This window comes from Anarrhichthys ocellatus, unplaced genomic scaffold, assembly GCF_004355925.1.
Source record: "Anarrhichthys ocellatus isolate YVR2014 unplaced genomic scaffold, GSC_Weel_1.0 scaffold1, whole genome shotgun sequence".
In the NCBI taxonomy this organism is placed as follows: Eukaryota; Metazoa; Chordata; class Actinopteri; order Perciformes; family Anarhichadidae; genus Anarrhichthys; species Anarrhichthys ocellatus.
Window position 1 is genome coordinate 14419801 of NW_022280031.1, and position 27861 is coordinate 14447661.

The 27861-nt window shown below is 44.1% G+C and overlaps 1 protein-coding gene across 4 annotated transcripts in view; it reads right to left on the reverse strand.

Moving 5' to 3' along the window:
• LOC116386803 (semaphorin-3F-like) overlaps window positions 1-27861 on the reverse strand; it is a 59924-nt gene that overhangs the window by 2936 nt on the left and 29127 nt on the right. The window contains exons 3-18 of one of the 4 annotated variants that reach the window (XM_031853341.1): window positions 19676-19836; window positions 19294-19356; window positions 18724-18843; window positions 17325-17414; window positions 15493-15586; window positions 13001-13120; window positions 12604-12743; window positions 11351-11465; window positions 5365-5434; window positions 5077-5221; window positions 4662-4884; window positions 3479-3567; window positions 3216-3257; window positions 2177-2334; window positions 1707-1774; window positions 1292-1425 (exon numbers count right to left, since the gene is read on the reverse strand). In XM_031853341.1, coding sequence (XP_031709201.1) covers window positions 1292-1425; window positions 1707-1774; window positions 2177-2334; window positions 3216-3257; window positions 3479-3567; window positions 4662-4884; window positions 5077-5221; window positions 5365-5434; window positions 11351-11465; window positions 12604-12743; window positions 13001-13120; window positions 15493-15586; window positions 17325-17414; window positions 18724-18843; window positions 19294-19356; window positions 19676-19836 — 1832 coding nt within the window. Of the gene's footprint in view, window positions 1-1291; window positions 1426-1706; window positions 1790-2176; window positions 2335-3215; window positions 3258-3478; window positions 3568-4661; window positions 4885-5076; window positions 5222-5364; window positions 5435-11350; window positions 11466-12603; window positions 12744-13000; window positions 13121-15492; window positions 15587-17324; window positions 17415-18723; window positions 18844-19293; window positions 19357-19675; window positions 19837-27861 lie in introns of all 4 variants that reach the window. The other 3 variants (XM_031853332.1, XM_031853359.1, XM_031853351.1) reach the window with 3 other exon arrangements.

Consider the following 27861-nt stretch of genomic DNA (forward strand, 5'->3'; position numbering starts at 1 on the left):
TGTGCATATAATGGGAGGAGGTCCAGGAAGTGTTTCTATGCTAGAAAATGAGAATGCTACAAAATATTGGTCAAACATAGCTCATCTCATTACTGGGTTTTTTTTTTCAATGGTGACTGTGCATGCAAAGAGAAATGGTCCAGATAAAAATACATTTGATTTTAAGTATCCGGTGGTAAAAAAAGAAGAAAAAAAAGAACTATTGACAAAAATAAGAAAATCTCTCTTGTGGCCACTGTGCATGCACTTCAGAGACTGTCCCTAACTTCAGTTTATCTATTGTCATGCTGTCTGGCTTCAATATTGATCACGAGATATAAATAATAGCTGCGCAACATCAGTTGAAAACTGATAAAAAGTTATTATGAATGAAGCTGGCTGATTGAGTATTTAACTTAAAACTATCTACACCTCCCAAAGTCTATTTGACTACATTTTCGGAAACTTGTATCAAGATCAGAAGTTTCACGGAGCGTCTTTTTCTCTGATTTCTAAACACATTTTTGGATGTCTGAGATCTTGACACCTGTGTATTCGTGATCTGACTGAGTTAGGACTCTGACTAGTGTGACATTATTTACATCCGTAACTGTCTTGGTCTGTGTGGTGGATTAATATCCTTAAAAAAATCAATCAATTCAAATGTGATCAAACAGAAACTCTAGGATTAACTCTATCAAATCAACACTATCTGTGCATCCACAGCAAGGAAACTGATAAGGACAAGCTTTCCAGCTCAGAATCAGAAGTGCGAGGCAGCAGCTAAGTCGGCTCTGCCTGTGGGAATAGAGACCATCCAACAGAATAGTCAATAAAAGAGAGGCAGCAGCAACACTACATAGCTTCACAATAAAACTTTAACTAGTGCCTCAGGGTTATATATCATAGCAGAGGGCTTTTTTCACAGCTCCCCTTTATGTGTCCTTCCCTCGGGCCCGAGGACAGTCGGAGGTCTGTGTGTGAAATCAGGCATCATTCAATCAGAGCCTGAATCACTTAATCTTGTTAACGGGGAATCAGAAAAGAATTACACTGGGGTCATTTTTCAAATGTGTCAAACTGCATTTAAATCTCCATCTCGTCATCTCAACTGAAATTAAACACTGAAATTAAATACTGGGCCCCACCCGATATGGAAATGTAAACACAAAAACACATTTTTCACGTTCATCCGTGGAAATGCTCGGTAGAGTTTGGGAAGTTTATTTTGTGCTTTGTATTGGATAAATATTCATTTGAGTAAAGTACCCACAAACACAATAACGCTTTTGAGAAATACACAATGTGTCACCTCTTTCCTGCGGTCGCTGTTGTCTCTCTGCAGATGCCATTTGATAAGAGCGTGTGGAGAGCGGGCCTGACACTCCAGGAAGGTACTGCTCCCCTCCACCCCGTACTGCACCATCTCCAGAGTGTTCTTATTGGCTGCGGGGCAGAGAGAGAGGTGGATTTCCATGGCAACCAAAACACTCATTACCATGAGCTCCTTACAACCAGAACCTCAGTTGTGGCAAATCAAAGTCCCTTTAGCAATACGGCTGTCACAGATTACCATAAAGCTGCCAGCATATGGTCATTACAGCCCATAACAAAGAAAACCTTGAACTTTTTTGTGGCAGCAGTAAGAGAATGTGTCATTATTTTCAACCTTGATAGGGCATTAATAAACAAATAGGAAGAAAACTGTTGAAGAACAGGCGTCTTACTGTTAGAGTTGAAGCCTCGGCATTGACGGATGGGGTTCCCGTACTTGACATCCTGCCGCCGGCTACGTCTAAAGGGGTCAGACCAGTGTTGCCGAATAAGGAGAGAAAAACATCATAAAGCAACCGCAAGCCATTCAAAGCCATTCATTAATACATACAGCCATCAACGTATCCCATTTAAATGGGTCTAACCACAAACCACCAGCCCATTACGTAATTACAAGCATGTGAATTTACGTCATTTGCTGGTTACACTTAAAATACCACAAGTGTATTATTTATTAGTGGAGCATAAATCACACTTTACCCAAAGACTGTGATACATGTACAATTTAAACACACTACATTGCCATTAAAACAGCCAAGTAGCCATCCGGGCAAGTCTAATCAGATCATCATTCAACAAGCCAGTTGAGTCAGTTAGTTATGAAGTTAGTGTAGCTCATGCAGACACTGCTGCTGGTGCTCACCTCTTCTGCGAGGCGGAGTAACGGGAGCAGGACTTGCCATCCCAGGCGCAGTAAGGGTCTCTGGCCAGACAGCAGTCAGCGCAGGCCTCGCCGTACACATCACAGCGGTGAAGAGCCAACTGGGTCAGCCCTGTCGCAGATGACACATACAGCTGTTGCTGTTGAGAAAGAAGAGGATGGACAAGTGTGTTATACACAGCGTAGAGGACGCTTTGATAAAGAAATTAGAATAAGGGGAAGAGACAACAGCCTGGTTTTGTTTTTTTAGGACAGCTGCTCGGAGCAGAGCCGAATAAAGTAATAATAGTCATTATTGAAACTATCAAGAGTGAGTTTCAAGTTGTGCAATTTCACAATCTTTATTTCCACTATACATGTGTATTTAGGGTAAACAAAATCTTCAAAAACTACGATTAATTGTTATAATTCAAGAAGCTCAATTTGGTTCTCAAACTATAAGTCAAGTCAAAGAAATCAGGTTCAGACACTAAAACGAGATTCAGACCTGAACATCTGGGATACCAGAGACGAGCAATCAAGCCTTGGTACTTGAATTTTCTGTCTGAATTTGTGAAACCTGAAAATATAGTTTTAAGTGGCTTATGAGACTTTCATAAACCCAGATGGATGTAATGAAATAAGTGTAAAAACGTATCCTGCACTGTGCTGAAACAACAGGCTCTGAATCACCAGGGAGAATATTGAGTTCAGATCTATCACGTTGTCATCATAATTTAATCTGTCTGGCAGGCCCGTGTGAAACACAAACTCTCTGTCTGTGGAACGATGTCATAGCATATAGTAGACGCCAAGTATTTTAATCACACTGAACGACAACACTACACCTAAAGTGTCTTTTCCATATGTCTCTCTTCATTGTGTCCCTCAGACTTACAGCTTTACTCTGAATTATGAAGGGAAGCGACAGTGAAGCACAGCTGCATACACAGTATGGGGCTTTGACCTTTCTTTGGAAGATGGTTCCTTTTCTCTTTAAGTGAGCAAAGGTGAAGAAAATCAGTTCCACAGACATGCTTACTCTTTTGGATGAGATCTTCATCGTTGTAATTGGAGTAGGGACCTTGATAGAGAAAAGAATACATTGTGAGAACATTGTGTTATCTTAGATATATGCATGTACAGAGGAATAAGCAAAAAAACAGATGATCAGAAAGGACAAGGAACTTACGACAAAGGGTGAAGGTGTGGGTTTGAAAACAAAGATGGGAGTGCAAAGAAGGCCAGATAATGTATAGTAGAAGAAGAAATAGAAATATTGAAACGAGGTAAATAGAAGCTCACCTTGAAAACCTCTACCTCCTCAAGGACCAGCTCCTCAGTCTGCAGGTCATCTCTGGGCAGAACGATAACTTTCTGTACTGTTCCCTTGTCTGTGGACCACAAGACACACCCGTCAGCTACATACCTGCAACCTCACACCACCTCACACCCCCTCCGCCTGTCAACAGTCCCTTGGATTTCCATTTTATTCTCTCAGCTGCCTCCAACAAGGGATAATCCTCCTATCAACAGGCTCCACTGTACTCTTCTCCTCGGTTTTGTGGTTCTCTTTGCTTTAACCTTTCCTCAATGACGTGAATCTCCGTTCCACTTAGCGTATACTCACTGCCGCCACCATGACAAACCCCTTCTGTCATCCTCAGCTCCCCTCTTGCCATGACCTAATCATCTGGATGTCATAAGACATCCCCTGGCCCCTCCCTGGCATGTTTGATTTCTGCGAAGAGTTAGGCATTCCTCTGAGCGGGATACCTGAGATTTATTATGACTTCTGCATTGAGCCCCAGTGCAGGGCTGAATGGCTGCCCTCTGACAGCAGCTGAAAGGACGGACATTCCTCCACAGTGGCCCTCCATCGCACACAACCCCATTAGTCTCCTCCCCGTAATGCACAGATGAACAAAGAAGCCAGTACAGAGGCGTCGTATGCGATATGTGAGGGGTGCATCCTGTGTGGTGGCTGCTCCTGTAACACTGGGGCCTTATTAATGGTTCAAGGCATGCAGACAGACAAATGGATAATCTCTTTTACACCAGTGAGCGAGATTAAGGTGATGGATGTCCTAACTGTACTCCCCCACTCCACGCCTACTTCTGTCCTTCTTACCCCCCGTTTCTTTTCTCTCCCTCCCACTGCTGATCCACCCCCGCCCTCCAGGTACAAGTCTCCTGTTGTTTACCTCACGTGATGAGAGTGAGGTACAAACCCTTTGATTGGTTAAATGTCCACTTGAGGACAAAAGGGAAGAATGCTTTTCTTGTAATGATAAATGATTGCAGGGGAGACAAGCCCTCCACTTACATGGGATTTATTTTCATAGGGGGGGGGGGTTGTCTTCATTATTCAGCTTCTCACTGACACTGTCATTCATCCTTCTGACACTGATCAATGGGTTCAGACAGACAAACCCTAACAAAGCTGTTGTTGGCTCTTTTAAAATCACTTTTATTACAAACCACTCACCAGTCCCTAAGAAGAGCACTTCGTAGTTGCCGTCTGCAGCTGCCACTTGGTCCACAGTGATGGTGGTGAACTCATAGTCCACATTGGTCCGAACCACCAGGGGGCGCTTGTGCACCGGGTACACAGCGTTGTACATGGCAGGGTGATTCCTCATGAAGTTAATCACTTCATCTGGATAGTCCTTAGTGGACTTCATGTTGGGGGTGAACGTACCTCCCGGGCACTGAAAGAGAAACAGAAGTGTTCACACACACACACACACCCATGAAAAATAATTGACATTATCACATAAGAAAAAGCATATTTGGTCATGCTGATGCCTGCAACGTGTTCAGGTGGTTTCTATTTGAGGTCTGTGGCAGAGAAAAGCTGATGTGGGATTAATGTGTGGGGTCAGAGTGATTTTGAAACTCACCGTGCCGGGTCGAGGGTAGGGGATCTTCCCGCTGTAGGCCACCCACTGGTAATTGGGACCCTCCTTGTGGGCGAAGGGTCCGTTGAAGACCATGCGGATGTCAGCCATAGAGTAGACACAAACTGCTGAGCCTTTGAAGACAGAGCTGTGAACCGAAAGTAAGGGCAGAGAAAGGTCAGGAAGATGCATCTTGCAAAATAAAAATAATAAAAAAACAACTTGGAAAATCTTACAACAGAGCCTATTACAGGTGCTGTTCATGTACAGTATCCGTTCTAGCACACTAACCCAGAGACAGAGAAGACGCCGTATATCACAGGATTTTTTGTGTCCTGTGTTGGCTGTATGTAAACATCTCCTGTAAGAGAGTAGAGAGAAATCATGTCAGTGCAAACAGACCGGGTGAAGGAAACATCACGCTCCGCAGCACAAGCACTCTTCTTTACTAATATTTACACAGCTTTCAGTCAATCCAACCTCTCTTAGCCAGAGAGACCTTTAGGTTACACCTCCCCAGAAGGAGTGATGAACTACAAAAGAAGCTGAAACTTCATCTTTGTTGAAAACACATGGAACCCACCCACCTATAGATTTGGATAATGAGCAAAGTCTAATCTTTTGTTATGTCTTTATGCTTCTGTGGGAGTCCCATGAATCCATAATTGCATCAAAAGAGTAAAGGTCAGGGGTTCATGTGAGAATTTCTGTATTGCTTATCTGTGTGAATATGGGTGACTAAATGCCTTCAGCTTAGCCATAATAGTTCATAACAAGACTAACATTCTACAAGCATGCTTACAGCTCAATTAAGCTTTACTTAAAGTCGAGATTAAGCAGAAAAAACCCCTTTACAACCAGATATAGATCAAATCCTCGGTCATATTGTGCACCTATTAAATAATATATGCATAACAATTACAAAGAAAGTCAATTTCTTCATACTTTTATATCAACATCCAATCATCTTCTTGTAAACCAAAATATAATCTCTTCAAAGGTAAACTAGTACCAACCAATTTCAACCAATAATATCACGACCTATCAATCTGCAACTTTTAGTGACGAGGGTGGTGTCTGTGGAGCCTCTGTAGCTCCGTGTGAGCTATATTCTAAGCCCGCCCATTTTTAAGCTATTCAATCAAATGCAAAGTCTTTGATTTAAATCCCTCTTGTATCTGAACACCCGTTAAATATTTCGTTTTTACCCGGAATGTCAGTGTAGAAGCTAAAGACGCTTGAACTTCGGTTTCACTGGGACTTGAGCTAAATGCTAACGTCAGCATGACACGCTCATAATTACAACGATGATATGCTGTGTAGAAGGTATTACGTTTACCATGGTTAACATCTTAATTTAGCGTGTTAGCATGTTAACAGTTTAATCACAGCCGCAACTCATGGGACTTTTTGTTTTAGTTTTTTTAACCCAAGTTAAAATAATATTTACAATTCATCCTGAGGGGGGCCAGGATGTGTGTAACACATTTCAGGTACCAACACATTTCATAAAAGACAATTCAACTCAAAGTCTGACATTGCCATTCCTAGAGTTAAATGAGGAAAAATGACTCGAAACTTTAGCTTGCAGTCTAATAGAAACAACAAGAGGGGAAAAAAAGTGAGTCCCTTCTATCCAGACAGCCCTCCTGCCATTCTCATATTCTGATGACGGAAACAGTAGGTGTGAAACCACAGCAATCGACTTGGTGCAACAGGAAACTGAGCTATGGCCTCAGGAAAGTTACTAAGATGAAGGTTTTATTGGCAAGATGACACATCTCACAACAGAATCTTGAGAGGCGTTATCACCTCACCTCAACAAAGCAATCCAATCAAAGTGTCAAACACAGAGCAATGCTATTTAACAGCAGAGCGCTGAACCGTCTGGTTCTCTGTTTAGATGGGAACAACGTGATTGCTGAACCACCTGAGACTGCTCCCGAGGAGACAGAAAATTGAAACACGATGTCCAGGGATTCACCTCTTCCTGCGTCCATAGTTCATATCTTCCACTTGGACGGTAAGGAAATCTCTCTTCTCTCCCAAAAGACAGCTGCATCATATGCTCCTAAGCCAATTTTTGAAGGTCTCTAAATCACGAACGTTCTGACATTGGACACTTCTTGAATTAGATGAGCCTTTTGTAAATACTGAAGAAAGGTCCATAGCAACAAAGGAGAGGAGCGAAACATGTGATAAGTCTCTCTCCTATTCGGGTACCTGACCTAAATACATGTCCCAATAGGCATGTTCACTGCCAACAATAGGACAAGGGCCCTTCCGCGAGAAACGAAGAATGTGCTCCCAACCTAGTTGTGCAGGGAAATGACAGCGAAGTAAAGACGTGATTGGTGAGAGAATCAACAAGCGAGAGACAGGGGGATCAAGCTAAAAATATGACTATTAGAGCTCGTGTGAAGTGTGGAAACAGAAGGAGAACTGATCCACGCAAAAAAGAAAAAAAGAATATACCAATTCAGAGTTATGCACTCGCAGTCCCATATAGACCAGCATGAGAAATTAGCTGTCAGGCTGCGATGCAGAGAGAATGATGCATGGAGGGGGTGAGCATTGTCTTTGAATCTGAACTGCTGGGGTTCTGGTCCCGTCCACATTAGTGAGTCTGTTCAGTCGAGCCTTCCCTCTGGGGACTCTCTACAGCCTTGAGCTCATTCCAGGAGAAAAGGATAAAGCTCCGAGATAGCAGGCACATTGTGCTTATTTCTCAGTACCTACAAAATTCCCCAAAGTCACACAAACACACACACATGCACACACACACACACCACCACCGTGCCATCTTCCACAGCTGCCACAGCCGGAGCAGTGGAACGGTCATGGGTTAGCTTGGAAGCAGCACGACGGGGCTGCCATGGGTGTCACACAACAGATGATCCTTGTCATGACATACAGCTGTTGTTCTGCAGAAATGAGCGATTTGCACGCAAGAACATGTAAGTGTGCGTATATGCAGACAAGGTACCGCTGAGGCCAAGATAGAGCTATCATCGACGGTATACAGTGCCTGAAAACAGATCAAGCCTTCGTGAAGACATGGAAAAAAGGAGCTATGTGATTTGCAATAAAAGCTATCCTTACAGGGCAGTGATGACTAGCTCCAGGGGACCTCGTGTGTTAATAACAGCTAAAAAAGGTTCCATATTCCACAGCCTTTTTTCCTGTTTGAATGGCAATACAATCTCAGCCCCCATGCATCCCGTTTCCTCAAAAGATATTTAATTTTCTGCTTTCATTATTTCTGCATTTGGCGCTTTTCTCTTGCTCTCGATTAGACTTGTTTTAAACAGTTTAACATCCAAAAAGCAGCTTCTTTCATTCTTTTATGTTATTGAGTAAAAGAAATAATAATTTGAACACATGTTTTAAATCCCCAGGTCTCAGGCGTACTTTACCATAATGCCTTTCTGCAAAAGACTTCAACACCAGGAATACAGCTGGTCTGGTTATTTTAACAAACTTCTCAGTAATGACTTATAGAGTCATTTGAATAAAGCTCTTAAAGAAAGGGGGAAGGATTATGAATGTATTTGGTCGTCCAGCATGGCTAACTGATCTTTCTGAACTGGCTGTGCAGTATAATGCATCTACAGGGCTGTAGTGACCCCGTTGCCTATCAAAAAAGGCAACCACGGTTGGTGATTGCTTTGTTTAGACACGTGCAATAAATGGCAAAAAATCCAGTTTCCAACATAAAGGCAATTTATTTCTTACAATTGCAGCATTTCAAACATAACCAGAGCACAGCCACTTTCAATGTCATAAGTCTATTTCCTAAATCATAGACAAAAGAAATCATAACATTCATCTTCAATCATTATCGCACGGTCAAAAACGGTTTGCTCCTGCCTAGTCAGCAACAGCTGTATCAAGTAACCCCCGGATTATACCAACCTCTTGTCTAATTGACAGCGGCACTACGCCCCCAAGTGGTGTGAAGTTTAACAACACAAAACAATAACAAAATGCCTCTTACAAGTTTCTCCTTACGACTTGCCATAAGTATGTGGACTCTTGAAGAAGTTTGACATTTTGGGAAATATTGTATGCCTATAAGCTTTCTTGCCAAGAGTTTGAGGAGAAGATTGCTACCACTCTTATATCTGTACGGGCAATATGAAGCCAAAGCCAGCAGCCAGTTAGCTTAGCTTAGCATAGATACAGGAAAAAATGTAAAATAGCTAGCCTAGCACTGTCTTACGGTTATGCATTTGCCTTTCCTTTAAAGCTACTTTGTGCTTCAGGCACCATAAAAGTCCAATAAGTATGTAAAAAATACAATTTGTGGTTTTCCCCGGAGGTATATGCAGGCATACAGTGGTTCTTGGCACTGGAAGCCTGGCAAACATTGTAACTTTTTACAGTTTATAGATCAAATAAACCATATATAACGTGTTAATTAGTGAACTTTAGACGTGCTGGTAGGTTGATCTTGTTACATTTGGCCAAGCTAACTGTTTCCCCCGTCTCCAGTCTTTAAGCTAAAGTAAGCTAAGCTAACTGTCTCCTGGCTGTAGCTCCAGGAGACAGTGAAGTCATTACAGTAGTATCAATCTTCTTGTCTAACTCTCAGCAAGAAAGCAAATTTCTCGAATTGTCCAACTATTCCTTCAATGACCAACATTCAATGTGCATTCAATGCGCAATAGTTAAAGACCAATTTGACCTTGAGGAATTCTAAAATCTCCTCTGTACACACAAACTCTCCAGCGAGACATGTAAAGACATTAGCATGAAGCTCAATCATTTCAAATGTACTGTCCCCTCTAGGAGTCCTTGGCAGGAATGGCTGCTCTGCAAACTGACATGTGCTGTCTTCTCTACGGGCATGTCTACCCTGTCATGCCTGTCCTTGTCCAGTCACGATCCCGCCTTAGTACACATTTACAGCCTTATACGAGCACTACCCGCAAAATCCCCAACAGTGCCAAACACTCTCCAACTCTGTCACAAAACCCACTCTGCACTGCACGCCCATGTCAACACTTACCTGGCCAGTAAAGACAGAACCCTCATTTGTAAAGGCAAAGTGAGCCCATTCACACTCAGATCCATTCTCACATCATTTAGTCAAAGTGGCCGCACACATTAAAAGTTTTCAATCCTGTCACTTTGTCACTTGTTCAAAGCGGGATGAAATAAATGTCACCAGTAAAAACAAAGCCATGCTTTTAAGAACTGCAGGCAGTTTGAGATAAAAGCAAGGAATGTGTCAAGACATCAAGAGACAAAAAACAAACTATCATCAGATTCAACAGGCATGGCTCTTTTCATTCTTGAGATTAGTTCAAGAGCAACAGTTGTCTCACGCATCAGTCCCCTATCACTATTTGGCACTATTTTAAACCACTGAGACAGAAAGGGAAAGAGCTTCCCCTGGTAATAGTCTCACACTCACAGACATTCCTGCTACGCGATCTGATCTGCCCGCCACCAGGCCACCCTCCTTTACACACACAAAAAAAACACTTTTGTTTAAGACATCTCCAAAGAAAAAGACAGTGGTGGGAGTATGTGTGTCATTCTCATTGACAGTACGCTGTATGGGCCATGGGATGGGAGTGGGCTGCTGGCCATATGGGCCAAGGACTGAGTTCTGCAGTGTGTGTGTGTGTGTGTGTGTGTGTGTGTGTGTGTGTGTGTGTGTGTGTGCACACGCACACACTTGGCAAGTGCTGCAGTAGAAACAGACCCTGCAGTAGAGTATTCTCTACTTAATATTTCAGATGTGATCATACATGACAGGAGCCTGAAAATGAATATGTCTGAAATGAGTCCAGTCATGTCACTTTTGTCTTTTTTCTTTGCCATTTGATACGTACTGTCAAAATGATTAACTGCACAAAGAAGAGATTTAGTTTCTCTCAAAAAAGTTCTTGACTAATAAAAAAAAACAAAAAAAAAACATTTATAATACCTTCTTAAATATATTTGTGTTTTGGTCAGATAAAGCAAGCAATTTGACATTTTATAGACCAAATGATTGCTCAATCAATAGATCAAATAATATGCAGATTATTCGATAATAACAATAAATAGCTGCAGGGCTAGATGTGTAGGATGCAATCTGGCAAAGGAGCAGTGGAGCTGAGGGAAAAGACATCACTTGGCTGACAGCATGCTTGATTGACAACAAAGTCTATCCAACACCCCCCAACCCACACCAAGTAATCTATAGATCAGCACGTCAACTGAAAATGGTAACAGGAACCATAGCCCAGTCTCAGTTTGCAGGAGTGAAGGCCTTTCTACTCACGGAGCTCATCGAAGTGCGTCTCCATGCCGTCGGCTCCTGGCACTGAGCAGATGAGCCTGGCCTTCAGGAAGGTGCTCCACTTGTTGACCAGACAGCAGTGGCCTCCATCATCATTCTGTATTTGAGAGGGCAGCGGGCGACACAGAACAGTTCCTCCATGACTCACTCAAACTCACATCCTCCTCTGTCTTCCTACTGAAAACAAACCCAGGTGGAGCCACCCACACACACTATACTGTACATGTCGGTTTGCAAAGCTGGGAAGCTAAGAGGAAGGGTGCTGAGATGGTAAACACTGTCTCCTCCTATTCAGACTCTTCCATCTGTGGTGGAGCGAGGCCAGAATCTACCCAAGTAAGAAAGAGCTGAGACCAGTATGTGCTTTGGATTCCTCCTCCATAATGCATGTATATTTTAATATTTTAAATGGTGGATGTTGGTTTCACATTCCTCATGCACTTTTGAAAATTCCCATTTTTGGGAGTTAAGATGTCTTCCAGGGTAATTTACAGTTTACGGCTGAGTGTATTTCTGGTGGTGTCCAGGGTGCAGTGAGTGGCAGTAAGGATATCCAGATGTGTGGTGAAATAAGAATGACAGGACCGGCTCACTGGAGGCCCCAGCAGAGCCTACTGAGAGGGGGATGAGTGTTTGTGTGCCGGGTCAGCACCTGACCCCCTCAAATAATTACAGCAGTGGAACAGCTGAGGCGACGAACACAAGTACGCCACATTTTCTCACTTGTACCCGTGCTCATACACCCGCTGCAATGCTCACATATGCACACAAGTCCATAAGGGAATGCATACACTCACACGGTATAAACACTATGAGATGCCCAAGCTTCCCAGAGACATTTGTTGTTATTTTTTGTAACTCAGCTCGATTTGTATTTGTAGGGCGCGCAGGCTTCTGTGGAGGAAGTCTAGTTTAACTGAGAATGACTCTAAAAGAGAGTATTTTAAAGGCAGTGAGTTATTTGCTACCATTTACACTTAAAGCTTCAAGTGTTTTGGGACTACCAGGGAAAAGAGGTCAGAAGATCATGGGGTCAGAGGTCAGAGGGCAACCTCCCAGACAGAGGGATGCATTGTAGACAGGAAGGTTAAAGACACATGTGGATTCCAGCATGTCAGCGTTGGCCAAACACTAGTTTGCCTCAGGAGCCTCCAGCCTGTTTTTCATATTGTTGCAGGTTTTCTTTTCATTATGTTTACACCCCAAAACAAACACGCTCCTCACTGTGTACACACCAGGCAGATGCGTCCTATACGGGACTGGGTCACGGGACTGTGGCCCATCTCAGTGGACTTCTCCCGGAAGAAGAAATACAGCTTGTCATCATTTCTCTCTGCGCTGTCGGGGATGAGGTGAACGTGAATGAAAGTGGGGTCTGTGGGAAGAAGAGATGGTGAGATGTTCAGGCGGAGGATGAATTTGGGGAAACATCTGGCCAGAATCCTTTATAAACTCTCAGCATTTCCTGTTTATAACTTGGTGAAAGGATTCTAAACACATGCAAACACCAGAATCTTTTCATTTCAGCTGGTTATTTGGAACCATGTTTGGATATTGAAACATCATGCAGGAAGGCTTCATAAGCTGGATGGAAGCCCTGAGTATCTTTCATAGGCTAAATAGGACATTTACCGTTTAACCATCTGGAGTTGTACTGATCTGTTCGCATGGCAGTCTTTGTCCCCAAAGTACGGAAAATGGCAGAGTCTGTCCCCATAAAGTCAACATAGACCCCAGCATACAGTTCACCATCTGAGAAAGAGAGAAAACAGTTTAGTGAAATTCCTTGACTCTGACATTCTAGCACCACCCTTGGCACAAAACAACAAGGCTTTTATTTCAAAATGTACAGTATATTTAGAACCTCAGGACTTGTATTCTTCATCTACTTATTTATTTCATTTAGACACAAAGTGGTAAGGATGATACTGACACAAAAGATAGTTTCCAAAAATGTCCGAAAAAGGAACTGATAATACAACTGTAATTTGTTAGGACGGTTTTTGGAAAGGACTATGTCATTTAATATTAATTACAGGAAAAATGGAAGTGTTCAATTGACCAAGATTTAATATTCACTAATCCTGCCACACTTAGTTAGTGCTATGCCGGCTTTACATTCTATCAGGCTTTACATTCTGGCAATGGCAATGGCACATGATGCATTACAATGAAAATGGGGGTAGATTTACTACAACTACTGGAAATCATTTTGGAATCTTCTCTTCGATTTCCCACAGAGGTCAATAAATTCAGGCTTCTTCTCTCAATCTAACTAACATGGGTTTTGTCAGCTGAAATGACAACTATCATTATCTGTAACGAGCTAGTGTAAACTAATTAGAAATAATTGCCTTTAGAAATAATGCTAGGTAACTACTGAGCAATCCAATTAATTGTTAATTGTAAACCACTTGGAAACCCGTCCCAACTACTAAACCACTCTAACATTTGCTGGTTCTTCTCTTAAAAGCTAAATTAAATATATTTATTGTCTTGTATTCCTAAATGTTATTGTTCTTTCCGGGATACTTCCGTGGAAACCACTAAGAATTTAAGGCACACGTAAAAAATAAAGCGTTACCAAAAACAGTGCTCAAACTTCCTGAAACAGCCTTCGCACGCACTCCATAAAGACATAAAATATGAGCACATCCATGTGTGGAAACTGACGAACGTATACAACAGCCTTGTTAAGCCACAGGAAAGTAAGGTGTTGGTCCAGCTGCTGTAAGGGCCCCACCGGACAGCAGGTGTGACTGTCAGAGCCCTCAGAGATGGAGTAAGCAGACAGCAGGAGGTAGAGCGGAAAAAAACAACAAAAAAAAACACTGTCCTACCACCATTATATTCAATGTCATGGTCCTCATCAACGCTATATGAAGATTGATGATGCATCATTAAAACGTCTGCGGATGACGGGATGTCTAATGTGGTGGAGAGCTGAGCAGTCAGTGGCCAATGCTGAATCTATTGTTGTGGCACAGCGGTCTTAATCCTTATCAACACTAACTACAGTGGCCCTTGTATGATGCTAACTGGTGGAAGTGGGAGATAAATCCATCTTGGATGACAGTACTGGTTCCATACTGGTTCAGCTGGCACGGCGCTAATGTGGGAAAGCATTGCCAGTGATTTACACCCGCTGTCTCACCCCACAGAGAGGAGATCGCCTTTCACTGGTGGCAACTGTGTGGTCTGGAGCTGAATAAGTGACCTTGGGTAAAGGGACAGAGGACACTGCCTTCATGAATGCTACAACACACAATAAGCTTTGAAATGATCACTGAAGTAAAGTAGACGATATTTATTTTCAATATTTTGGTCCAGTGACTTTACTCCAATATTACACCCACATCATAACACTAACACAAGCGTCTTTGTAAGGTGTAGGGCCACTATAAGCCTCCAGAACCGCTTAGGTTTTGGAAGGATGAACATCATTCTTCCAAAAAATATTTCCTCATTGAATGTTTTTTTCCACATTATTTTCATACCCATCAGACCATTCACCGACCCCTCGTTCCCTCAGGGGAAGTGTCTGCATTCATTATTCGTTTATGCATTTTTTCCCTTTCATTTGTTACCCGTCTGTAAGTATAATACTAAACTATGTAAGTACATGTTTACCACATGTGCAAGTACTTGAGGCTCTGTGGGAAAGAAAACTGTATACATGTGGGAATAAAGATCATTTTACTCTTCAAATGGTGATAAAAGCGTTGAAAAGCTTTCCCAACATGTCCTATGTATTTTGATTGAAAGACACTAATTCCCCAGTGAGGGATTCACATATTAATAGGCACATATTAATGTGCCCATCTCTGCCCGAACAAGAAAATATTCCTGAGGATATAATGATAATGCTGATTCGTCTTAGCAGCTCACTGTGGGAAATAGGCACAGAATGGAAAGGACACTCCGCCTGAAATTCTTGACTTCTTCGATGGCAGACGATAAATATCTTCTGCAAAAATATAAATGGTGAGCAGAGAGAAGGCCATATAAAGAAACAGGAGTTAAAAGATGCACAATCCATATGGGATGACACTGCCATTGCTATGAAGACCGCTGGGCCTTTCTATACCCGTGCCCTCATGTGACCAAACCCAGATGATACTCACTGATCAAAGCTGACACGCTGTTGAGATTCGGGTCATAGGAGCACTTTCCTTTCCCAGATTCCACTTTGCCCGGCTCCAAATGAAAGATTTCTTCCTGAATGGAAAAATCATATGGAGACAGCAATAAATTCAGCACTCTTGATCTTGTCACTGTGATTCCCTTGTGCAGGGAAAATGAGGCACCGAATGAGCTCCCTCTGAGTCCTGTGGGACCTATACGGCCTGATGGGAGATGAAGTATTAGAATAATGAGCGTGCGTTCATACAGAAAAATACATGCGGTGGGCAAAGCAAGGAATTTCTAATCCATCTTTACACCACTCTACTGCAGAAAACAATGTTTCGTGGGCTGCTTCTCTCGGCTAATAAGCTGCATGCCAAATATCTCTCAGCTTCGTGGCGCCTATGGCTGTGCAGGCCTACTGCTGACACCTGTAATCCAGCACAGCGAAAACAAACCTGGGATGGAGGCTGGATGTCTGATGCTCACTGCTAGTGGCATCCATGTACGCACGCACTGGAGACGTGATTGGCAGGAATTTGCGTATGAGAGCGGGGGGGGGGGAAATGAATCAGTGGCATGCGATGACATGTCCTGTAGCCACGCCTCACGGACCAATCCCCATGTTTAACTCCCAATGGGTACAGAGATGGAGACATCTCTGTCACTGTCCATCAGCTCTAAAGCAGGGGAGAGAACATGGCACTGGGCCAAACTCACTTCATTGGATCATACACGCAGCCTTGTGCAATTCCCTACTCATCTTTGATTAAAATCACCACTCGTGCAAGTAAGGAGGTGCTGGCAGCTCACTCCCAGCCATGCCAGATGTCGATGTGTAAAAAGGTCACAAACATTTATGTGTACCAGAGGGAATCTGTGGCCTGAGCATGTTTTTACAACCCTGCTGTAAAATATGACCCTTCACAAAAGTTGTGCAACATATTTTAAAATAAAATTTGACCGGGGAAAAAAAAACTTTTCAAACATTTTTTAAATTGCCACACTTCCCCTAAAACCTTTATGTCCTACAAGAGACCCTCTCTGTGTTTCAAAGTGCTTGGAGAGCTCAAACAACAAATACATGTTCAAGTATGTGGCTCTTTTATTTCCTTTGCTGCACAGTTAGTTGGCTACAGATGGCTGGTGTTTGCTCTGGGCTAACAAAGCCCGCTGTGGGAGTGGGTCGAATCAGATGCTGACTAGTCCTGCCGCCTCTGTGGGAGAGACTGCACCACATTCCTACAGGAGGTGGAGGGCTCGCTGCGGTGAAGGCTGATGGGTGGGACATCCTGCATTGTCTCAGATAAGCGGGATGAATGACTCGCTTATCTGTTGTTCGTGGGCGATGCTAAATATATGCTGAATTAAAATGAATATGCCATGCATTGAACAGCAGTGAAAGCGTTTTTAATTGAATTTGAGTCGAGCAAAAGTCAATAGAATTTTGTAGCAGCCCGAGAAGCAATAGCCACTTGAAAACCCCGCTTTCATGCAAAATATGGCATTTAACACAAATGCAAAGCACAAATGGACAATGACGGATACAAAAAAGGGTGATCAGACGATGATGATTACACAAAGAAAGAAAATGGGTGAAACTAAATGAGATGACATTAAATGCAATCCCAGATTACACAAGACTTTAAGATTGTGCACGGACTGGAAGAGATGCATGCCAAATGTTACGGAGATAAACGAGTGGTGGCCAAGTTAAGGATGGTGGTGGTGACAAAATGTGCACTGACACAAAGAGAAGGGAGCATGCTGCCGGTGACCACGAGCCCAGGCATTGTGCAGGGCTGCGGTGCAGACAGGGCCCACATCGCACCTTGAGTCCAAGTGTGTCGTGCACCGCGCTGGGTTCAGCTGCGCGGCTAGCCCTTCCTCTGGCCTGGGCCATCTGCAGATACATGGACGTCTAAAAACAGGAGACAGTAGCACAGTCTGGATGTTACGCCACTGAAGAGGTCAGGCCTCCCCGACCTCAACTTGTATCTCTTGAATCCTTCCTGACTTCAAGGCAGAGTGGGAAACTCCCCAAACCAATACTACTGAAAATAATAGTATGGAAGTGCATGAGGAACATATAGACGTGTGTGTGCAAGATTTTGCAGGGAGAATGTGTAGCTTTATTTGACCAGATGGTGCCCTATCCTGCGGTTAAGTCAATAAAGGCTCTCACAGTATGCTACATACATTCCCCTCAAAGCTGCTGCCAAAGCTAAACATTTGGCTTTGACCGTTTACAAAAGCTACACGGCTCCTACTTTAAGCACTGGGGAACTTAACAATATACCCTGCAGTAGGGTAATCAAATTACAACAATCTGTCTGAATGTGGAATTAAAAAAGACAAAAACATGGATTTGTGTGTGCATACGTTGGCGTAGAGTGCATCGTATTATGTTTTTGCAACTCCCCAGCCCAGCAGAGGAAAGGTGGTCACGGGGGGAGCCGGACCTGTCCGTTCAATGTGACGGAGAAAGAAACAGCCCTCTCATTAATGGACTAGAACTGGAACATTCCACTGGCACCCCATAATGGGAGCTCCCACTTCCAATTACCCAACGTCTCACATGGCAGAGGCTGGCGGGTGGCCTGGATGCATGAAGGGGTGGATGGATAGGTGAGGGAATGGATGGAAGCCCTTCGTTAGTGAAGGGTCATGTAGGAACCGCATGCAACAGGGGACTCATGCAAAGTCGCGCTTGCCGTTGCAACTTTTCTGCCCCATACTGTATATCTCAAGGGAGAGTCCAATGGGAAATTTACTTTTTATTTATCCCCTTTTAAAAACTCCCCTGGTCATCATTAGGGAACAAGTGTGATATTTAAAGGAAGAGTGAGGTGTTAAAGGGGAGTAACGCGAGGTGGCGATGCCTGGCTTGGTTTAGGAAATTCAAGAGGTCCCATTAAAAGGCTGAGACTAAACAGAGCAGCTTTAACAGCTCACTGGGGATGACGGCTGTGCGCTGGTGAAGCTGTGCTGGCTGCTTTGCCAGACGCGGAGACATAGTACCTCAAGCAGGCTTAATGATGGAGGAAAATTGTAAAGGGAACCTAGCGTAAGGTGGATGGAGAGCGGGAGCTTGGGTAAGAGGAAAAAGAAAATAGGCCACGTTATGCCATTCATGATGCAGAGGGAGAAAGCTGTTTTACTTTTGCTGAGTTGATGTACTGAGATATAACCTGCTTGGCTTGTACATTACTCAAGTCTTTAATACTAACCTGAGGTTTGCGTCCGCGGTTGACAAAGGTACAGACTGGATTGTAGGCTCCTGTCCCACAGATGTACAGCTGAGTCCGGTTCCATGGCTCCACCAGACGGATAAAGTTTGCACACTCATCCTGGAGACACAAAGACCAGAGTCAATTAACCTGCAATAAACATCTAAATGAAAAGCCGTTCGTAGCCATATTTTACCGGTGCACCTCCTGCAGATTTACCGAATGCTCACGTCTAAGTGGTAAAAATAAACCAGTAATACTGGGTATATCAAATTATCTGCCAGTGGTGTTGTGCTCACCACCCTGGCCTGGCAGAGAGGAGGATGGTGAGATTCAATCCATTCCTGTCTCCTTGGCGAGACAGAAGGGAACCAGCGCTTTTACTGGGCCAATTTTGAACCTCGCAGGTGATTTTTCCTCTGTGAAAAATGAAGGGAGCTGTATACTTTTCAGGCTATGCTTTTAAAAAGCGACATACTTTCTTCTTTTTTTAGCCCATCAAGTTGATGGAAATCACCTGAGCTGAACGACCCTGCTGAGCTTATAAGCGCTGTCAACAGGCGTACTTACATTGGCGTCCTTCCCACTCACAAGGCACTCCATCCGTCTTCGTTCGGACACCGGCCAGTGGATCTGCGACGGGGGAACAGAGGACATTTTACAGTTAGAATCCAACCGAATATACAGTACATCAGTGGCCTTTATGAGATTTTTAGGGTAAAACGGCAAAAGGGATATCCACCCAGGCCAATATTATACTTTTTGGGATTGTCATAACCCAATTACAGTGTTTTAATGACCCGAAACCAGAAAAAAAAAGTGTACTCCAAGAAAAACTAGATGTGAGCTAACCAACATGGCTGCTGCTGGAACCCTAGAACAGAACATTTTACCCTTGTGGCGCTGAGGTAAAGGCGCTTGTTTCATTGCAGTGTAACAGCCAGAGTCTTACAATATGCGGTTCCTTGTTGATGTCATGGAGGTCCAGGGACAGGATGTGGTCCTTGCTGCCAACGTACATACGGTCATGGTCCTCGTCCATACGCAGGATCCGGTAGTCGGATGTGTTGAGGAGGTAGGCGAAGTGATGAGCAGTACCGGTGGATCTCAGCTCTGTGACGAGACACAAATATACCCATTAATGACAGCTGTGGTGCACATGCACATTTTCCCACACACATGCGTGCACAACTGGCACATTCCTCGTGCCGCTCCTGCATACCCGGCGTGGAGTTATCTGATGGGTTTCCACCAACACTGCTGTAACTTAACACCGCACATTAGAGACAAGTGCTACTGAGTGTCTGTCACACTGTGTTGATGGCTTAATACCGCCGGAGTGGATCAGAGGACCTAGAAAGTCGTCGATGGCTTTCTGTTACTACCAGTCGGAAGTCAGAAAAGACAGACACGGTAGACTGACTTATAGATATGTTTACTACAGATTACCCCATGTGGAAATACACATATACTGAGTTTAGGTTTAAACAGCTTCATCCCTTTTTGGACCCTGCACCCTGAAGGTCAGCGCCTTTGGTAACACAATGCAGTCAACTAGTCCTCTCATGTCGAGAGTAACCCGATCTTCCTATAGCTCTGTGTTGGAGTGTTTGTTTGATATACTCTCCTTGGTTCAGCAACTACGTACAGACAGGGCAGAGAGGCCACTGCTAAGACAGCAAAGGCCCCATGCCACACCGTAGACAAACACACACTCCTCCGCAATCTATAGGGTAAAGGCATTGGAGGGTGGCCCTCACATATTGTTGGACAAACACAGAGGTTTCACTCAAACAGCAGGAAAGTCCCGTTTTACTATTTGGCTTTATTCTACAACCAACAGACCACAGAAAGCTGAAACAGGGAACCACACTTTGAGGTTAACCCGAGTTCTTTCCTGTTGATTTAGCAGCCAAAAATGTGGTGAAGGGAAACCAGATGATAAACTGTCAAATATGGTTAGCTTTGTTTCACTATTTACAAATGATATATCAGAACAGAGGCGTGCCGGTGTATAATAAAAGGAAGGCCGTGTGAAATCAATGTGGGGCGTCAGACCTAAAAAGCAATACCCAAGACTTGTAAAAATAAGAATCACCACACGTTTTTTTGCAAGCTCTGTACGTGCAGTCATGTTCAGTATGTTGAATGAAGTTGTTGAAAAACATTCCTGCGAGGTTGTTAGGTGGTGCTGCGGAAGAGGTCTGGACACCAAGGCATGCAAGGCCATCAACATGTCCACCACTGCGACTTAAAATAAACACCATCTCGAGACCTTTTCAAACAGACTCCCTACTGAATCCGGTATTACCGGTCTTTCCTGCCAGATCTAAATTTAACACGGGGTTATGTCAATAAGCAAAGATTAATAGCATTAGATTTGCTATATTTGTACAGTTTGATTTAATAACTGTGCCCACCAGAGGAATGTTTACGGATCAGCCAGGTGATTGACAGCTGTCGGAGCCCACGGCAGAGGACATGCAACATGTGGTCGGACCCTGTGATTATTTGTGTTGGAGACTTAAGCTGAATGATGAGTCCCCATACACGCTAGCTGTGTTTATGTGTGCGTGCCGATAGAGTGAAACACACCGGATAAGTTTGCATTGTACACACACGCACATTCCGAGGGCCAGTCGAAGCCCTTCCTGAAGCAGGTTGTCAGCAACTCCTCAGTGTGTGTGTGTGTGTGTGTGTGTTTGTTGTCAGAGAGTAGCGGGACGGGACCATCCGTCAGCTGACGAGAGAATGTGAACAGTGCCGTGCAACAACACTCCCCATAGAGAGCCGCACATTAAGAAACAAAACACATATGTCATCTAATCTCGTAATCATGCAATAACTCCCATATTCTGTTCCGAGCGTACTCTACAGCATGTCCAAATGCTACATCCCAGCAAAAACATCTTTCCTCACACCTTATCCTCCATACCTAATTGTAATGTAGACTACATCACGCAGAGCTATGCCTATTAGATGAAGGTGTTATTGCAGAAATCGAACTATGCAGAAAACCTCAGTCTGTTGTTATGAAAGAATGAGTCAGAGCTGAGTGACGCTGCAAGGTTTTACATATGAAGCTCGGGCTGAAGCCTGAATACCATTGAGCCTTCTGATAACAGAAGAAATGAAACTGCTGCAACCTCTTACTGTGAGTGTAAGGGTGCTTTCACACACGTAGTTTGGTTCATCAAGGAAGAAATAAAAAATACAATGTTGCATTTTCTGATCCGGTTCCTGTTCACGTTGACTTTTTACAAACAAACCGAGAAGAGTCAACATGAAGTTATGCAGACTGACAGGTAACTAGTTGATTATACTGTGTACATGATTGGACAGTTTTGGCGATTGTCATCCGGCATCAGCAGAACCGGTGTGGGGAAATCAAATTCTGATTTATGCAGCACTTAAATGTTTGTGATGTGATAAATGTATGTACTTTAGCTCAAATATCTTTGATCACATGCATAATTGTTACCAAATAATTTGGTTGGTCCGTTTGCTTTCACACCATAAATGACCCATTAACCATGCAAATTTTAGCGAACATAGAGCATAACAGATTATAAAGAATGAAAGAAGGAAAAAAATGTTCAGCTATTAGACATCATTCTCTTTTCTATCAGCCTTTCTAAGCTCAGTCCCAAAGTCAACTGTAGCCTCAGGCAGAGGCACATGGCATTGTGCTCCAATGAAATGTTGATAGAGGACGTATAATGGCAGCGGACTGAGCTCGGCTGCTACACTGCCCTGGGGGTCAGGCCGGCTGTGAAAACAAGACCAGCAGGCCCCTGGACTGAGGCTGGTGCCAGGCAAACACCCGGTCACAACCAGCCTGGAAAGACATGCAGGGAGAGACTGCGTTGCTGCGTGCCAGATCAAGAGGGATGCTGAGGGGGGACTATGCTGAAAAAGATGGAGAGGAATTTGTAGGGTTGCATTAGAGTGTGTGGTTATTCCCTGAAGGCAGCAGAGGCATACTTTTGCTATATTAATAACAAATTGGCCAAGCTAAGTTACAAATGACGAAATACTTAAGATCCCTGATCTGCTCAACCAGTCACAGATACATAAGACTTGTGCTCTCAATCCACTGTTTCCCCCTGCGACACGCAACTACACACTCTCAGTAGCAGATTACAATTTTGAACAGGAAAGGCTCAGAGTGGCTGCACTGCTGTGCTCTTTGTCAGCCACATTAGGGCATGACAGCATTTTCCGTACACACAGACTTATCCTGGAGATTTAGAGGCCGGGAGCAAGTGTGTCTATTAGAGCCAGATAAACTCTCAAAGTAGCCCATTACTGCGTGTACGGTTTGGGTTCACTCTGGGGGGTCTGTACGCGCACAGCGGGGGCTTTGTTTTTCGGGAACGCACCGCTTCCCCCCCTGTGGAATGGCAATGGCTCTATTAGAGGTGAAAGTAAGCCGGTGAGGGAACCTGATCCCAGCACTCAGCGTCTCTCCCTGTACTCATTCACTTCCTTCTCTATGCCAGTACGCCATGCAGTCGCAAAGAAATAAGTTGGGTTTTTTGGTCTCATTTTCAATCTTTCATGTACCCAAGTAGTGCATGTGTGGTAGTACACGGAAAAGTTAAGCAATTACACAGGAGAGAGCTCTCATTCCAGATCCGGTCCGCTCTCCTCAGTCTGCTGGACACAGACAATCCTCTCCTCTCTCCCAGCATCTCAAGGTGCTGCCGGCTGACACAGTCTGCTGCCGGTTCCCACATCTCAGCATACTAATCCTGCAGCCAGAAAGGTTTTTGCTGGAGTTTGAGAACAGGGAGGTGAGTAAGATGAGTCCTGAAAAAAACTGACAACATCTGAGCCAACGGATGTAAAGAGCTACAGAGCTACAGGTGATGCACGTTGTGAGAGGCAGATTGAGACGCTACGACGAAGCTTCTGGTTAGGCAAGTATTCAAGCACTCAAGCACTGTACTTGAGTGCAGCAAAGTACTGTTGTGAGTTACTTTTCGTGAGTATTTTCCTTTTTTCCTTTTTAAAGTGATGCTTGTTGAGTTTTGGCCATTAGAGCTGGATTTGGTAATCTTCTTCAAGAATATTTTTCGTTATATTTGTTGAAATGCTCGTCAAATCCGGACAGCAATCAATAAATCAAATGCTCTAATAAAACAAACGAGAAAATATAGTCTGGTGTTGTGGCTGTAGCAGGACTGTAATACGCCTGTCCAATCATTTCCTTCACCCTTGGCATACATAAACATACATGCCCAGATGCCTCCAGGGGATAATCATAAGACTCTCTACGCACTTAAACCTTTTAAAACGCAGTGTATCCATACACACACCATGGCTAAAACGTCTCACACACACCATCACTACCTGCGCTACCTCAACTGCTGAAATATTGTGTTTGCATGAAAAACAAAATACCGATTTGATGAGCAGGGAAGCCCTTCCAGCAGCGCTGAAGCCGGGGCCAACAGTAAAACAAGGAGCCAAATAGCAAAAAGTACACAGTTGGTTTATTTTATTTATTGGCCAATATAGTTTTCATTGCATTCATTAGACTTATTTCATGAGATTGAAAACCGCTTGAGGTGAGCGCCCGAGTTCTTCAGTCACTGTAAATTGTGGTTTGGTTAATTGCAACACTGTCGTCATGAGATGCATGCTGGCAGACTTGCGCAAGAAGGAGTGTCTCTTGCTGAACCCGGAGCTGAAGCAGTGGAGCTGGTGAGCAAGCAGCTTCTAGTACAATACATTGGTTGTGCTGGGAAGCACTGGACGTGTCCCGCCATCCCATCGCAGGCCCTTTCCTCAGACCATTATAAATAAGACTAGTATTTTTGTCAGCTTGCCTGGTTAAATTAGGTATAGAAACACAGAGGGCTGGCTCAGACTGAGCCAGCCCTCCTCCTCCTGAGAGAATACTTGGCTGCTGACGGTGATCTCCGGGGCTGCAGGCCTGCATGTTATAGCATATCTCTCCATCTTAAATTAATAGCCAACGGGCCGAGTTTACTTTTGGAAATATGTTGGGACAGGAAAAGTTCCCTGGCACACGGTGCACTCTCAAGATCACATCTCCAGAAATAAAGAGAAGCACACTGGTGAATGCCGTCTTATACGACATGATTTCCCACCACGCTGTCACACAAGGGAAAAAGGAGACTGGATTTTATATAAAATATTCAGCTGTTAATGCATCCACCTAACATCAGAACTTCCTCTCATTAAGGAACGATTACTGCATCCAGCGTGACTTAGCATTACTTAGCCCACCCCACTCGTAACTTTCCTGGCAGGTTCGCAAGAAGCATCGTGCAAGAGATTGGGTCATGGAAAAACTCCAGACTGCGTGTTTAAACAGAAACATAGAAAAGAGAGAGAGCGGGAGTGAATACATATCCTGGCACTTGACAGAGCAGCGCAGTCGCTGCATGACACTTATATGGGTGTTCCACCCCACTGCATATTTCTCTGCTTTCAAATTGGGTAAATTAAAAGTGCAGGCCGCTGCCAATGACAGTGCAGAGCATGTTGCAGCTTGAAGCCTACTGAGGGCGTCCGATGGTGAAGAGGATGGGGGATGGTGATGGGAAAGAGATGAAAAGTTTGTTTGTTGCTTTGACACTGAACAGGAAAGGAGCGATGAGCAATATGGAGGGTGTAGCAATCACAAGCTCGATTCACGGGGCTGTGTTTTTTCCCCTGGTGGAACGTGTGGTTGATGATTAGAAAACTGCAACCGCTGCACCAGGTGTCCTACTGTCCAAATATCAAGGCAAGATCACAGTGACGCACTAAAGCTGGAACACATAAGCTATGATGCATTCTTCTCAAATAAAGTTAAACTAAAAAACTCCCGTCCTCTGTGGTTGTGTAATAAAGCGACAGAAATACCCGGCTAGCCCCTGGCGCATCACAAACAACTCTGCACTACCTGAGCAGCGTCCCGAGGCAATTTCCAAGCCGTCAGAAAGAGATGTGTTCGTTCACATGCACGGCACCGGAGTGACAGGAGTGATAATTAGGGTGTTTAAGAGGGGGGCGGGAGGGGTGGCGTGCTCTCACACATCAAAGGCAGCACTTGTCAGGAATCCTGGCCAAATATTTTGAATGCCGTCAACGCTAAGGAGGAAAACTCCAGTTTAAGACGGTCTTATTACCCTGCAGGAGGCACGCTTCATTTCAACAGCAATGATGGACCTACGCGACAGAAGACGCGTTGATTTTTTGGAAAAATTGCAATGTTGCCGAGTTGGCAGTTGGGTCCACTTTTAGCAAGGAGCTGTAATGAGTTGAGACGCCACAGGTGACTGTGTCTTGCTGGACACGGCCGGCATTTTTCTTCTGGAAGGCTCAGGCTTCCTCATTAATTTGTATGAGTCTTAGTCAGTGAAATATTTAGGAAGTGTCTGCTGCCAATGCACCTGTATAAAGGTGCATTTGTTCTCTTGAGCACAGAGGGAGGGAGCGTTGAGTTAGTCTGTTTCCATCCAACTGTAACGATGCCTTCTAATGTCGCCTCAGTAGATTTCTATCGATCTACCTATTGCAAACATGACTATTGTTCTGAGTAGGAAAATATTCTGTAAGTGGTGCTTTGGTCTGATTTGAATAAGATGGGGAAATTACTACTTAAGGCAAATTAAATAGTTACTATGAGTAACTTTTAACTAATCAGTCTCAATTCAATACCGATGCTTCTATATGACCTACGTAAGTAAACTAAACGAGACCATCAGTGAGAAGATTGTCTTCTGTGCCACTGGGTCTGATTCCATATGCAATCATGCCTCAGGCAGCCTCATGTCGTACACGGACAGACCCAAATCCGCCTTCGCTGCCGCCTTCGACCTGCAGTCAGAGCTCCTGCGGGAGGAGGTGTTGAGCTCTGTGCACGGCAGCAGCGGCAGGAGCGGCGCTTCACCGCTTTATGCCGGAAGCTCTCTAAACCGACCGCACACTGCTTGAGCCCAGGCCGTATTGCTGGGCTCGCTGGAGGGAAAGGTGGTACAGAACCAGAACCAGGATTGCACGGGGAAAACTGTCAGACTCTGCTGCAGTACAATGATAGGTTTTCTAAAAGGACTCTGGTGGTCAGAAACACGACAGCTTTTGTCCACAGTGACCACCGAAATCAACACAAAATGAAAGTTCCTCGTAGTAGCTTTAAGTTGCAATTTAAATGTTTAACTGTTGACTTTGTGTAATATTTTACTGATGGGTGTAAATTAATTTGCACTTTCTTACAAAGTGTCATGACAAAACTGTAAAAAAAGCAAAAAAAAAGTACAAGCATCTTCTTGTTTTTTGTGTACGTTTCACAAACTGTGACAATGTGTTTTCAGATGAGTTCTTTGAGTTGAGTTTGCCTGATTTTTACTGAATTTACACAGTAAGAGTGGAGTTGGCTTCTTTCCAGACACTTGTATCTGAGAGCCCCTGTGGTTCTCTCTCTTATCTTAATCTAGCAAAACTTTCTCAGAGTGATTTCCTGTATCTGCAGGATAAGGAAGCACCTAATATAGGGGCAATCACTGAGCTCACGAACATGGAGATGGAGATTAAATGGCCCTCTTCTGCATACGAACAAGTGTGTGGCCTCTGAACTGGCACCTGCACTGCCATCTTGTTAGCAGAGTCATTTCTAATCAGGGACTCTGTGGGCACACAGTGGCTCCCCTTCACTCTCCTTCAACAGCTCTTCTTCAACGCGACTTGTCTTTGTGTCAAACATTTACTTGAGTTATTTGGGCTTGTGTAAACTGCACGCTTCAAAGCCAGTAGAGAAGTGGCACGGTCGTTAAAGAATGCCTGTGTGATGACTGGAGGGTGGGTATAAGGTTAGCTGCGCCGCTAAATGAAAAGGAACGATAACAGCATGTGAACGCAGCAGCTGCTCGCCTCGGCTTGGTCCCTCTGTGGGACGGGGGATAATAAAAGCGGTCAGAAGGCTCGGCCAGTGTGACACATCAGATAGGACGCGTCACTCAGCAGATAACAGATATGCAAGGGCACAGGATCCGGAGATATGATCTGACCCACTGGTAAATGCCGGAGAGCCTGGAACACAAAGGAATGGTAATGTTTTGTGACGTGGTCAAGCTTCGCTGAATCCTCTGTGTGTGTGTGTGTGTGTGTGTGTGTGTGTGTGTG